The sequence below is a fragment of the Hordeum vulgare genome, chromosome 4H, assembly GCF_904849725.1.
Source record: "Hordeum vulgare subsp. vulgare chromosome 4H, MorexV3_pseudomolecules_assembly, whole genome shotgun sequence".
NCBI lineage: Eukaryota > Viridiplantae > Streptophyta > Magnoliopsida > Poales > Poaceae > Hordeum > Hordeum vulgare.
In genome coordinates this window covers 577,231,897-577,246,076 of record NC_058521.1, presented here as the reverse complement: position 1 = coordinate 577,246,076, position 14,180 = coordinate 577,231,897, and the positions used below count along the sequence as shown (strand labels likewise).

The 14,180-nt window shown below is 49.4% G+C and overlaps 1 protein-coding gene across 2 annotated transcripts; it reads right to left on the bottom strand.

The window, feature by feature from the left end:
- Positions 1-6,199: 6,199 nt before the first annotated feature.
- On the bottom strand, positions 6,200-10,664 carry LOC123449683. Of its 2 annotated transcripts, XM_045126982.1 has the most exons (6): positions 10,535-10,664; positions 9,883-10,038; positions 9,650-9,705; positions 7,782-9,542; positions 7,526-7,676; positions 6,200-7,169 (listed from the first exon to the last, which is right to left on the bottom strand). In XM_045126982.1, the coding sequence occupies exons 2-6, from the start codon at positions 9,938-9,940 to the stop codon at positions 6,508-6,510; spliced, it is 2,688 nt and encodes an 895-aa protein (XP_044982917.1). In that variant the 5' UTR covers positions 9,941-10,038; positions 10,535-10,664; the 3' UTR covers positions 6,200-6,507. The 2 variants fall into 2 exon arrangements, with proteins under 2 accessions (XP_044982917.1, XP_044982918.1); XM_045126983.1 differs by lacking the exon at positions 10,535-10,664 and having other exon boundaries at positions 9,873-9,928.
- Between the last annotated feature and the right edge of the window lie 3,516 nt (positions 10,665-14,180).

The window sequence follows — 14,180 nt, the reverse complement described above, 5'->3', positions numbered from 1 at the left end:
GGTTATATTTATCCTTGTGGATTACAGAAATGTAAGAGGATAATCTGTAAACAAATTATTGTGAGGTTCACAATGTTTCTACCAACGTTTATATTCCAGAATCGCATTCGTGGAATTGGTATGAGACAACATTGATGTTTGCGAAATTAAGGGGGGGTAAAGTCCCAAGTTATAACCTGTTGGTGATCTTCAGATCATTCGTATTGTACTCTTTTTTCCTTTATGAGTTTTTCAAGATGGTTTCTCATATAAGGTTTTTAACGAGACAATATAAATACAAGTGCGGATGTATGCCATATTGGTTTCTCCTTATATTTTTCTCACTGGGTTTTAAAGGAGTTTTCGATGGCATATTATTATAAGGTTTCTCCTCAATTTTTCCCACAGGGTTTTTGGAGGAGTTTTCAGTTTGCAATATATAGATAATGAATTGATCAAGGGGGAGTGTTGAGAAATAATACATGTGATTAATTGTATGGGAGGGATGCCTCCAAGGAGGTGTCTGTTTGGGAAAAGTTGTCTTCCCAATACACCCCTTCATCTCGTATATAAGTGGGTCTCCCACATTGCAATGAAACTAATGGATCATTTGAACTATTCATTTGTCTCTCTTTGCATTCATTCTACAACAGTTACCACCTACTCGCTCTGGTATGTTCCTAGTTAAGCACGCGTTCGCTGGCACAAAACAGCTTAGGTCTCCATATGCATGCATTATTTTGTCGCCGGGACTACCAAGCTCAGGTGTACGCGCTACGTAGGACGTACGACCGTCGTCCCAGCTCGTTAACTCCACCTGCAAGCGGCCCAGTAATTGCTCAGCTGCCCGTCGATGCGGCTTTCGCTCGCCCCTGCAGATCCGGTCGGGGGAAGGTTCATCCCGAATCCGAAGGGAGAGAGACCGACACACGCACAAGGATGCATTGCACGTACGGGCCGGGATCCATCGGTCCAGCGCGCCCCCCTGCCGGCCAAAACCGTATCGACGATCGCTCGTCTCAAGGAGGAGGAGGAGGAGAAGACGACCGGCCGGCCGGTGCCGACGCGTATGAACAAGACGTAATCTTCAACGGCGTGCGGTGCAAGCATGGACACGAGCGTATGGACAATGCACGGGAGCTAGGATAGGAGAGAGTACATACGTTGCCATCGGATCGCGACACGAGCAGCTAATCAAGTGTCCCGTAGCGTGCGTGCGCCCATCATTTGGCCATCATCGATCGATGAACATCCGCTACAGCCGACAGGTCGTCGTAACGCTCGCGCCTGTCCTCGCCCAGCCGACACAGTAACGCTCGCTCTCGGTCGCGGCCACGCCAAACTGACCAAGTTGTCCCCAAGGGTCTTTGAATCTGTACGTAATTTTTATTATTTTTAATGTATTATCATACTTTTTAATGTATTTTTAATGTAGTAGATTGAAAACTTTTCTTACAGAAAAAATGAAACTGGGAAAGGGAAACGCGATCGAGGTTAATTCCTCTGTGCCGGTCGATGCGGCCGGGTTTCGCTCGTGCTGTGCTGTGCAGATCCGGTCGGGGGCCAGGTCCAGCCCGGAGCGAGACCCGCGCAACGGCCGCAGCGCGTACGGCGATCCAACATCCAACAACGTCTGCCTGGAATCCAAGTATCCAACCCAACGGCGTGCAGGTGCAGACGGAGGACGGGACAACACGTACGGGGGGAGACGCTGCCGTCGCCGAGAACAGCCGAGCACGATACGTCGCGGGGCAAAGCAAAACGGTCGACAAGTTCAGTAGCCCACCCGAATAAGAAGAAGGCGAGGACCACAGGGCCACAGGCGATAGGAGTACTGTACCTACGCACATGTACGGGGTACATGGGTGAGGGGAAGAGCTTTCCAAGTCTTGGCTAAATTTCGTGTTTTGGTTTTTTTGCTCAACCAAATCGAGATCTGATCCTGGTTTGTAATTTTTTTGAAATTTGATTATTTTCGTATCGTCAGATATCATGACGATAGGGTATAACAACCTACTGTCAAGCTCTTTTGCGGTAGGGTTACACACCTATCGTAAAAAATCCTAAGTCTGCACGCACGCATCCTATCGTCAGACGTCTTGACGGTATGGTTGCATACGCTACCGACAGCACCTGTGGTGATATGGATGCACCGCACGACGTGTTCCTTTTTTTCATCAAAAATCTTAACGGTAGATTGTTATACTCTATCATTACGGTTCTTGATGGTAAGAAAATGTTAAGTCCCAATTTTTTTACAAACCAGCATCAGGTCTTGACTTAGTTCAACAAAAAGGTTAAAAGACGAATATTTGCCAACCCATGTGGCTTTGCTCCCCGGACACACGGAACGGCAGTCCTTTTCGTTCAGCAAGCGCATGGGCAGTACATAGTAGGAAGTATACTACGGTAAAGAACCGCGTATGCATCGACGTACGTATGGCAGTAGTGGTACTGGTACGTACGTATGCGTCCACGCATGAATCATTGGTCATCATGCATTAAAGTGATCCATTAAGCCGCTTCACGGGAGTGGCATGCATGCATGCATGACCCAACGGCTGGAAACTTAACTATGCACGTCCTCTACTCGCAACCGCGTCAAGTCTAGCAGCATGTACGCAAGTGTCGTTTTGCTCTCTCGTCATAGCACGAAATACACGGGGACGTCTCCAATTCCTTCCCAATACTGCGATTACGCAATTATACGTGCTACAGTACAAATAGCAATGCCGTCTGCTTTTTTGCCAAAAAAGGCTTTGCTCCGGTCTCTGCATCAGTAAAATGCTTTAGTTTTTCTTTTTGTTTACATGAATTATCACGTAGGAAAACTATAGGATAAGATTCTTTTAGATTCTTTTTCCTTGTGAGTCCTTTGGTTTATAAGGTCGGCTATCTCTTCACATTTTAAAGAAGAAAAATATAAGCTCGGACCAAATGAAAAAATACTTATCCTACGAACTAAACGACATATTCTTTTCTATATAAACGGAGATATATGTCATCATATTTTCTGGCTTGTCTGGATAAGTATCAGAAGAAAATTTAAGAACATCTACAGCAGCATCTTGCAAATTCGACGCTTTAAACGTTCACGAACGTGTCCGAACGCATCCGCAGACACTAACCGGTCATGCCGTAAATTTCCTCTCCATATCCACGTATCTCATATTTCATCCCCTATTTTCATACACAAGCATGCAAAATGAAAAGACCACGTACTACGTAGTACTATACTACTCATCGTTGTCGTCGAAGATGGCTCGAGCCGCCCGTGCCGCCTCCATCTGCTGTCGATGAAGCCATCTGGCCTCCGCAGGTGCCTCCGAGCGGATGGAGTTCAGGATGGCGAACTGCTCGAACCACGAATCCATGCTAACCAGCGCCTCCCCCCCTCCCCACATTCAGCAGAGGCGCCTCCTGTGTTGGCTCCTGCTTCTCCTCTCACACAGCTAGCGACGGCGCCTCCCTCGCCGGCTCCTGTTGGTCCTCGTCATAGCTAGCGGCAGCGCCTCCTCCGTCAGCTCCTGCTCCTCCTCCTCATCCACCCCCAGCTACTCCTCCTCTTCGTCCTTCACCTCCTAGAAATCCTCCTCCAGATCCAAAGGTAGCCCTGCCTTCCTCCGGATTCGGACCTGCTCAAGGAGCCAGAACGGTGCTGGATTGTGTAGTGCCGACGGCGTGGGGGCATGGCTGACAGACTCGAATGACGCGACAGAAGCGAGGAGGTGGATGTGCTAGGGCTGGGGGAAGCCGGCCGGCTTAAATAGCCGACTATGGATAAGGGCGGGAAGCCGGAGCGGACCGTCGGGTTTCCCGGTGAGTCCGCATGGGCCCAAACCGTTAGGGCGACGTGGCGACCGTGCTTGGGCTTCCCATATCCGTCTCATATTTGGGCTGAAAATTAAAGGTGTCGATCAACCTGGACATTTGAAGTCGGTTAGAGAGACCCGTTAGGTCGCATTTTCTTGACCGAACAATGACCGGGTGATCTGTCCGAACATTTAAAAAAGATTTAAAATGTTCGATTGTAAATGTTTTTAACATTTACTCTAATGAATGCGGTTATAAATGCAAAGTTAAGTCGAAGATCATCTCGACATGATCTCCAGGCTCGCCATCTGCCTGTTTTCGTTGCTCTGCCACACATGCTAATGGGGAGGAAGGGTGCACATCGGGGGAGACGATAGTAGCCATCGAAAACAACAGGCCACGCGAGCTGCTTCCAAGAACCGATAGATCACAGGGTTAGAGATATACAACCAAACGTCTCAAATAATTTCTTATATGTCTGCGAACACGTTCAATAAGTGGTCGAATAAAAGAAAGAAAGAAAAAAAAATTCAACCGGATCATTCATATCATTTATATATGTTCGAACTGTCCGTGAATTCTCACACTCATCCCAAATATAGAAAGGATACGCGGGCTCGTGAAAGCATCTGAGCTCGTGTGGTCAGTTCGCTACGTACGACACGACCCTATTTTAAACTATTTTTTTCTTTATTCGTGTTTTTCTATCTTTCTTACTCTTTGTCAATCACGTATAAATAACCGAGCATATTAAAAAAAAAGGAAAATGACAGTATGGACAAACAAATAAAAAATACATTTGGTCATTAACCTAACACATTTACGGACGTTTAATGAATCATATTTGCTATTATATGTAATTGCAGATGCTTTTAGGTCCCTGCATATAGAAGACAAGCGCAAGCCAGTTAATTAGCGGGGGAGGTGCCTTGAGATCAAGGCAAGTAACCGAGTCGAACCTGCCAAAGCAAGTAACCTTTTTTTTCTATCCAGGGAAGAAAAAACAAACGGGCTGCACGTTGCAAGGGCGGCACAGGCGGACCGACCGACTGAATGGCTGACAGAGAGGACGCGTCCTAGGGGATGTTTTTTTTCAGGGATTTTTTGGTGTGGCGATCATGCGAAAGAAACAGGATGGACTTTTAGGGACTAAAATGGTATTTGGGACTAAAGAAAGAAGTTTCTATGGGAGGGACTTTTTGGAACTTTTTTAACACGTTTTCCAACAGTGGCCCTACTTTTAGCATGTCATTTAATAACTTCTAGTATATTACTAGGAGTAACATGGTCTTTTTGCATATCATTTAATGACCTCTAGTTCATGTTTAGTCCTTAAAAAGAAACGGATAGTGACTAGAGATTTTTTTTAGTTCGGACTAAAAAAAGTCTTAGGACTTTTCAAACAAACAGGCCGTAGTCATCGAAACCAACAGGCTGCGATTATTTCTGCAGCACCGGAAGAGGGACTGGTAACCACGCGCTGCGGCACTAATGATGCGTGGTTAGTTGCCGGCTTGTTGCACCTAAAAGATGCAGGCAAGTTGACGGGCAATGAAGGAATGGAGCTCTGTCTGTGGCTTCCTCTTCATCATGCATGGATGGATCATGGAACGGATGGATGGACCGCGAGGTCAGGAGGCCCAGCGACCGGCCGGAGACAGACAGATCATCGCTGCAGTTCATCTTCGTCTCAATGGACCACCACTGCATCAACATCTGCAGCTGCAAAGCTGGCACACACACACACAAACAAGTTAAAGTCATCAGTACAACTCGTACTAGTAGTAATTAGAGTAGTATATCAATGAGTATTAACGAGCACATCTTGGGAGGATGAGCACTTTGGCGTTGGATCCACAAAAGAAGTCGGGGATGCCCATCATCACCACCCCAGGAACAAGAAAAAGCTGTTATTCCCCAGGAATGTCAATGCACTTTGGTGCCTGCATGCCTATTTTTAACTCGCCTCCTCAGATTCAGTGCAGGTGCAAGTTGAGTCAGTGGGTGGAGGGAGGACAAGGTGACCAGTAAACAAACCGGAACAAATGTTGGTGCCTTGGACTGTTGTAGGCTCTCAAGGAAGGGAGCACATGGACCATTCAACAGTTAACACTTAACAGTACTGCTGGCGGGCTGGCGGTAGCACTCGTTAGCATTATGCTAATACGGTACCACTTGTTTGGGAGCTAGTGAGATAAGCCCATCTTTCTCTTGGAACCTGCAGTTCACAGAGTTCTCAGAACTGTCATCATCTACCAGCCAATTGCTTCAAAAGTTCAAACTGACCGAATGCATCAGCCAATTTCTTCAAAAGTCCAAACTGATCGAGGGACGGGCAATATACTTCAACGTCTCAATTTCTCTTCTGTTTTTACACAAGATGATACTGCAAACGCGTGGCCAGGGATGCTGAAACGCAGCTGTATTCATTCATTCACTCGCTCATTCATTTCATGATCATTATTAGTGTAGAATAGAATGTACGTATCAACTGTGACGGCATGTGGCGTGACAGAGAGAGGGAGTGGGCACGCACGCACGCACACTTGACTGGAGCAGACAGGACAACAGTCAAGAGGGGGACTACGGACGGAGTATACACACACACACACACACACGCAAGGAGCCGAGCGCCGGGGCCTCAGCAAACGGTCTCCACCAGATCGGAAAATAAAAGCCACCGGTGGACACCACGAGCGAGCAGGGCAGAAGAATTCAAGGAGCATCCATCAACGGTACCCGGGGGAATTCCGAAAGCGCCTCCTCAACGACCTCGCCCAGGACATCCCCGCATATCTGCTTGGTCATGTCGTCCACCTCCAGCCGCAGCATTTCGGACCACCCCCTGCCCTCGATCTCCTCGCCGACGACACGGTCCGCCGCGACGCCCACGTTGCCCGGCAGCCCGTTGTTGCTCGCCTCGTCGTCGGACAGCCAGCCTTTCACCAGCCTCCATGCCGCGTCGGCCACCGGCTCGTCCCGCCGCGACACGTTGGCAACCGGCCCGGCGCAAGGGTACGCGCTCCAGAGCGTGCTCTGGCCGATGTCTAGGAGCGCGGCGTTCACGGAGTCGATGAGGAGCCTCTGGCCCGACCGCCGCTCTCTGCGCTTGGCGTCCTCCACCTTGCGCTCCAGGAACTGGTCAGGCACGTTCGGCGCCAGAGGGCTATCGAGCGAATGCCACCGGGCGAACACGTCGCTGGTTGTCACGCTGCAAAGGCCCGCGGAAGATAGGATCTTCTCGACGAATTCGTACTGCTCTTGCTCGTGGGAGTCTTCTTCTTTGCTAGAGCACGGCGCGGCCTCTTCGGAGGAGGAATCGTCCCATGATAACGTCCGCGCGACCGATCCGATCGGAAGACATCTTGATAAAGGTTCTGCAAGCAAGATAAATGTTGAGATTCAGAGAAGGGGCTATTATTAGTATCTACTGTGACCTAGCCGAAAAAGATTATTAAGTACACATCATGGCTACTTACTGCTATATCCTAATTTTGTGTCCACAATAAAAGCCTAGACTGGTGCCAATAATGGTTAATTATGAAGCACAAAAGTTAATTATACTTATTATCTTTTATGGCCTGCCCACAAAGATTAAGTACACTTTATTGGTACTTACTACCCTACCACTATAGCCTTTTATGTCTATAATGGTTAGTCATGAAGCAGAACAGTTAACATGCCAGATTGCCAGAAAATTATTACACGAGAGACATACATAGCAATGTGTTACCTTGTTTAGCGGTAATTGCACTTTCTGATGAACTGGCAGACTTTTCATTCCTATCCTCAAACAACGCATCGAGAACTGATGTAGGACTGGGCTCATCAAAGTGTGAATTCTGAATCTCAAATGAGTGTGCTTTCTCAAGAGAAATTAGAGCCTGCAAAATTATCCGTCCAAGTTAAACAAATCTACCACTTTTATGTGTTAAAAAAGCTGCATTTACATCTAGGTAAACAAAAATGTAGAAAAGTAAGTGTTGTACCTTAGAAGAAGAAAGTGCCTCTGATTCCTTGACCGGAAGTACTATTGTTGCATACTGATACTTATCTTCTAAATTCTCTGAAGCAACATCGTCTTGTAGGCCAGTACAGGCTGACCGTGATACACCAACTACTACATCACTGTCCACAGGAACTCTGCCATTCAGGCTACCCGAGGGAGATGTGATAGGCTTCTCTTTTCCGGCTTTCCTACGCATTGAGAAGAAGCTTGAAATCTTTCCCTTGAGAGATGACTTCCCATTCCTAGGCTTGGCCGCCTCCTTCGGGGTTGTGGCTTCTCTATGTTGAGAATCTGAAGATCTAGCATCTAAACGCAGGCTGTCAAAGGCTGATGAAGAGACTGGAACAGATTTTGACCTTGAAATTTTCTTATTGGAGTTTTCCCCTTCTGCACCATCAACAGAACAATTAGATGGCACAGCGACTCTTGGTTCGTTGCCACACAACTGGCTGCTGGCATTAGGGACCACCTGATCAACAACATCTTCTTTCTTCATATCAGACATGGCAAGCATTTCACCAAGCGTGCTCAAGCTCCTTCGCATCGGCACCTTTTCTCGGATAATCTCATTGGAAGATGCCCTTGGCCACCTATCAGAAGCATGCTTCTTACCCTCCCTAGCTACATGCGCCTCAGGAGAACAAGAAGCATGGCTTAAGGATGAGCCAAAATAAGGATTGCTAAACCGGTAGATGTAATCCCATGAATGGCAGGATGTTGGACTTCCAAGCTCCGAGCCACTGAAGCTACTGCGTCCTTCTTCAGCGCGATCATAATATGATCTATCTCGCCCGACCATATTTGACTGTATGCTACCCTGCGTCTCATCATGCTGGTGACACATGCCGTGTGCTGACCAGTGTATCTCATCACTTACATGCCTTGATACAACAGGAGTATCAGAATCATCAGAGTTACCATGACCATTTTGTTGAAACTGCTCTGCTGAGGTGATTGCGGAGGTAGGTTTTAAGACCACTATCCGGGTGTGCTGTGGACACCTTTCTGCTTTGGCATGACCAGCATTGGGCTTCCTATGAAGATTGCTTTTCTCTGTTCTACTCCCATGAACTGCATGGTTTTGCTGCCTTTTAAGTGCATTCTCGCTCTTCAGCTCCACCGATTTGGCAGGCTTCAACACGGTTATTTGCTTCCTCTGTGGTGATGTTGGCGCAGAATGGAATTCACCAGATTGCTTTGCAAAGAGCGAGTTGGGTTCCTCGAGAAACTTGAGAAACAAGTCCCTGTTTGAATTCAAAGTCTCCAGAGCATCATGGAATTCTTTCGATTGGAGAAGATTCTCATGTGATGCCAGCTGCTTTGCTTCGACAAACTTCTGCCGAACGAGATCCATTCTTTTCTGGTCATGATCTTCATGTGGCCTCCCTCTCTGTGAAGAATCATTGCTCAAGTGCTCGCACCTTTGTGGCTGGTATCCCACCTCGTAGACATCCTTATATTCCACATTTTCAACAGAGCCTGCATGCTTGTCGAATGACATTTGGTTGTTGACCCTTGCCATCGTGCTTGATAAATGTCCCTCTGGAGATCTCCTCCTGCTGGAAGGTTGGACAGGCTTGGGAAAGGCCACACCTTGGTCAAGACCCATCAGCCTTGCTATGACGTTAGTGTTCTTCTGATTTGTGTCCCCCTCCTTTGCCATCTCCTGCGCTATCAGCGTCTTCATGGGCGTACCGCCGGCGGATCTGTCGGACGAGCTCCTCCCCATGCTGCCAGTCACCTGCGCCACACGGATCATCCAGTGATAAGCAGACTGTAAAAAGTTGAGATTTGACAGTTGACACTCAACATGAACACACGGTTGCCAACGTCAAAATATGTGCTTACCGTCTTGAGATCAGCGTACTCCTTGCGGTCCGACTGCGTTCCTCTGACCGGAGAACCTGCCAGGAAGGAGGAGGAGATCCATAATTAGGACACCCAGTTCACACACCTTCCACTAACCGAAGAACAATCATACAAGAGGTTTTCTCTTCCCCGCGAAAAATCATCGCAGAGTTAATCAAATCACGTATCCGGAAAAATCATGGTCAGCTGGGTGGGTCGTTGCCTGTCGTTACCATCTCTGGTGGCGACCCTGGCGCTGGCTCCAGCGCTCAAGTCGAACAGGTTGATCATTTCTTTATTCCCCCAACCCACCGCCACCAGCACCAGCAGCAGCGGCGGCAACAGGTAGCTGCAGCGAAAATCGTCTCCGGACAGACTACGGCCAGCGCCTGGAGAAGAAGAAGAAGAAGAAGAGCAGCAGAAGTGAAAAAAAAAAAAGTCAGGAAATTGTACTACGAGATACCGCGGCAGGCAAAGAAAGGAGAAGAAAAAAACATTGAAAAGCAGGCGAGCAAACAGAGGCCGCGGAAATGGAGATTTCGTGCGGATTAAAAGCTGGCGCCGGAGCTAAAGCCGAGAGGGAGAGGGGAAGATAATTCGAACGCCGAGGAGGCCGTGCGGCCTGCGGGTGTGCCCTGCTGCTCGTGGCCGGGAATAGTAGGAGCAACAGCGCGGAAAAGGCAGGAAAAAAGGAGGACGAAACGAAAAGGGGGGGGCGGCGGGACGGCGAGATCCCGTCCCACCCTCCTTGGCGCCAATTCCGCCGCAATTCCGCGACGGCGAGGGGCGAGCCCGCGGAGGTGCCGGCCGGATCAAGCGCGCGAGGGAGGAGGAGCCAGCGAGGCGAGCGGAGAGGCGCGGAGGGCGAGGGCCGGGCGTGCGTACCGGTTCGGCAGTGTGGAGCGGTGCGGCGGTGGCGTCCGGTCGCCGGAGGCCGTGCCCCACCGGCGCTGCGTGGGGAGGGAGGGAGGGGGCAGAGCGAGCGAGCGAGCGAGGCGTGGTGGGGTGGGGTGGGTGGGGGTGCGCGCGTGCGTGGGTTCTTGAGCTTTTGTATCGTAGCGGATAGGAGAGGGAGGGGGGAGACAGCGAGGGGAGGGGTTGGTTGTTGGATTAACGGCGCCCGGAGGAGCAGGATCGCTCCGAGGTGAATCCAAAGGTGGCAGTGGCAGCTCCATGAAAGAGAAAGCTCGCCGTGGCAGCATCACAAAATGCGATGGGAGAGTACAATTCAAAAAAATAAAATTAAAATGATTTTTATGAACATCACACTGATGTTGGCATGTAAATCATGGGGCTAATCCACTCTAACATTTAACCGTGATCCATTCCGGTGAAATTCGTGATCCGACTTCGGCCGTGCCGGGTGACGACGGCGCCTACGCGTTGTTACCTTCTTGAAGGTGTTACCTTTGCAGTCTATGTCTTCCCACTCGCAGTCCAGTCAGTGTCGGACTGCTTTGGCACCGTGATGGTGCTTCGACCGTTCAGGCGGCGGAGGCTGGATCCTTTGATCTAGTCTCCAGCAGAGAAGGCGGCGACCCGTGCACAAGAAGCTGGATGGAGTTCTTCGAACAGATCTGAATGAAAACCTGCTCTTGGCTAGATGCCAAGGCCGGCGATGGCGACGCTCTACGGCGTCGTTTCCTTTCTTGAAGGCATCGCCGAGGAGAAGTTCTAGAACACTATCTGCTACCTCCGGGGAAAACCCTAGATCGATAGATCAGAAGACGACGGCGCGCTTGTGTCGTCTCTTCCTTGGGGCGTCATTCTTGGAGGTGTACACGGATTCAGGGGACCGGTGGATGTTTTCTTCGGTGGAGCGGTGCTTCATCCTGCACATTGAAGGCGACGGATCTCGATGGCGTGGCGCCCTGTTGATTAGGCGTCTGATGTGCGAGGATGGACTCGCGCAGGAGAGCGACGCTGTCTGGCGCCGTGATGGCGTCGACGGCAACTAGACCGGGCAAGGTCGATGCGTCAGTACAATCCTGAAGATGGATTGATGGCAGTTGGCGGTGGCGACCTCTGAGTTTGCGCCGGACCGGTGAGTGCCCCATACCCGACAGGTGGCTTTGTTGGGGCATCAGGTCTTAGATGTTAGGTTTGGTTGCGAGGTCCGTTTGGTATTAGACCCAGACTATCAGCATCCCTTCATCAACTGTATAGAAGTAGCGACATATGTTGTTTGGAAGATGGCTTCAATCTTAATGATGTATTACTTTGTAAGGTCTTTATAAATAATTAATAAAATGGATGCATGCTTGCTCACATGCAGAGGCTGGAGGTCTTCTTTTTTTTTTTTGCAACACGCTGTACCTATCCCTGTAAACGCATGTAAAGACGTGGTTAAATTTTGTACTGACATACTGCTCTCCCCGCCTGAAGGAAACGGAATTGTAGTGCTCTCATTCTCATTTCTCAGATGTGCTGTACTCCCTCCGTCCCAAAATAAGTGTCTTAAGCTTAGTACAATTTTATACTAGAGCTAGTATAAAGTTAAGACAGTTATTTTGGGACGGAGGGAGTACAAAAGAGCAGTACTATTGATGTGATGCCTATTTGCAATGTGCGTACGGACGCGCTCACCAGCTGATTTGTAGGAGGAGGGAAATGCCGTATTTGGCTGATTGGATTCGTGTACCGGTGTACGTACGCCTTCCCTTTCCCCCGAAGAAGACACCTTACCTCGCGCTCACCCTGCTGAATTGTACCCCCTCCGTCCCAAAATGAGTGTCTTAACTTTAGTACAAATTTATATTAGAGCTAGTATAAAGTTGAGATGGTTATTTTGAGAGAGAGGGAGTAGTTTGTAGAGTAGCACCCTCGTTTGTACGCACGCACGCACGCACGTAGCTCTCGACTAGGAGTATGGCGCCACGATGTACACGCCGGCGTGAGACAAGTGATCACGTTTTTCCATCACGATGATGCTTTGCCGCGCGACTGAAGCACGCACGCGACGCGCTGCGCGGGACGACGATGCGACAACAAGGAAGGAAGGAAGGGCTGTCGCGTTTGTTTGTTTGATTGAAAAATCAAAGATCACCCGGCCATCATCGCCCGCAGGCCGCAGCCTCACGCGCGGGCGGCGTTTGCGCCGTGTCCTCTTGCTGTTCGCCTTTCCGGCCATGGTCCTGCCCTGCTGCTGCTCCCTCCGCACCGTCAGCGCAGAGGCAGCTTTTTACGACCGCACTGGACTGACTGGGAGTGAAGAAGAGAGGAAGTGGCGACGGCCCTTTTGGTTGGGTTGGGGGTGGGTGGCCCCGCGGGATCGCGGCCCGAGACGATGGCAGAAGAAACACGGAGACGCCGAGCTTTCCAAAGGCACTGCTAGACAGCATGGCTATGTACGCCACACGGAGCCACGGCGGTGCCCCAACCCGCGCTGTGGGCGGGTCGTTGCGTTGCGCCGCACCGTCCACGACGATTCATTCTGTGGTGAAAACGACTAAGAAACGGGGGTTACATGACACATGGGTACGCTACGTCCGTGTACTCCGTGGGCACGACGATGGAGTCGGATGGGTGGACTTGGAATTGGAGCCGAGTCGACCTGCCTCGGTTTAACTTGCTTGGACAACGAACCCCGCTCGTCATTATAAACGAGTTCAAATCGGAACTTAAACTCGACGACACGTGCGGTGCAACTTGCGATCCAACTCGATTGACCGAGGATTAAAATCTTCTTATGTCAACTCCTTCGAAATGCCATCCCTACGCGCCAGAGAAACTGGGAGTCCTACTTGTTCGTTTTGTTCGGATGTAGAAACTGCTAATCTTCTCTTTTCTTTGGTTGTCCCCTCGCTCGAACAGTCTCGGGGTCCTGGGTTTAACTATGGGGGCATCTTGTTGTCCCCCGGTACTTGTGACAATGTTGGGCTTGGTTATACAAGTTATTTTCCAATGACAATGATTTTTTTTCATGATGGTTATCGCGGCCGTTTGCTCGGGTGTTTAGGTGTACCCGTAACAAAGTCACCTTTGAGAAGCATATCATTTACTCTCCTTTGAAGGTTATCTTAACTGCTTGTTCTTTCATGTTGTATCGGGGGAGGCCCACTGAAAGGAGGTGACAAGTCGGAATTTCAGGCAGATGCGAAGAGATTGGCACAGGTTGCTGCAGGTTTGGCTGACAGGTTACACATCCGTGGAAGACGTCTACTGGGTGATGGTACAGGAATCCGCTCCGACTAGACTTCTACAGTATATTTGAATCCATATTTTGTTGCTTCTACTAGGGTTAGATGCCCATTGGTCTCATGTAGTCATCTTTTAGACTTGTGGTATGTTGGCTCCTATGCTGCCTTAGAGGTAGTAGCCACATGTCACACTTTTGGGTTTGCTCGTGAGGTGTTATCGGGTTTTCGTTCCATGGACTCATTTTAGGATACTCACAGTGGGTTTTCGTCCCATGGCGAATGACTCATTTCAGGATACTCTCAATGGGTTTTCTAGCGATGCTCCACCTCGCTCCCTTCCTTTTCGGTCTCCTTTAGCTGTTGCTAAATATCTTTAGTTACTTTATGCTTAG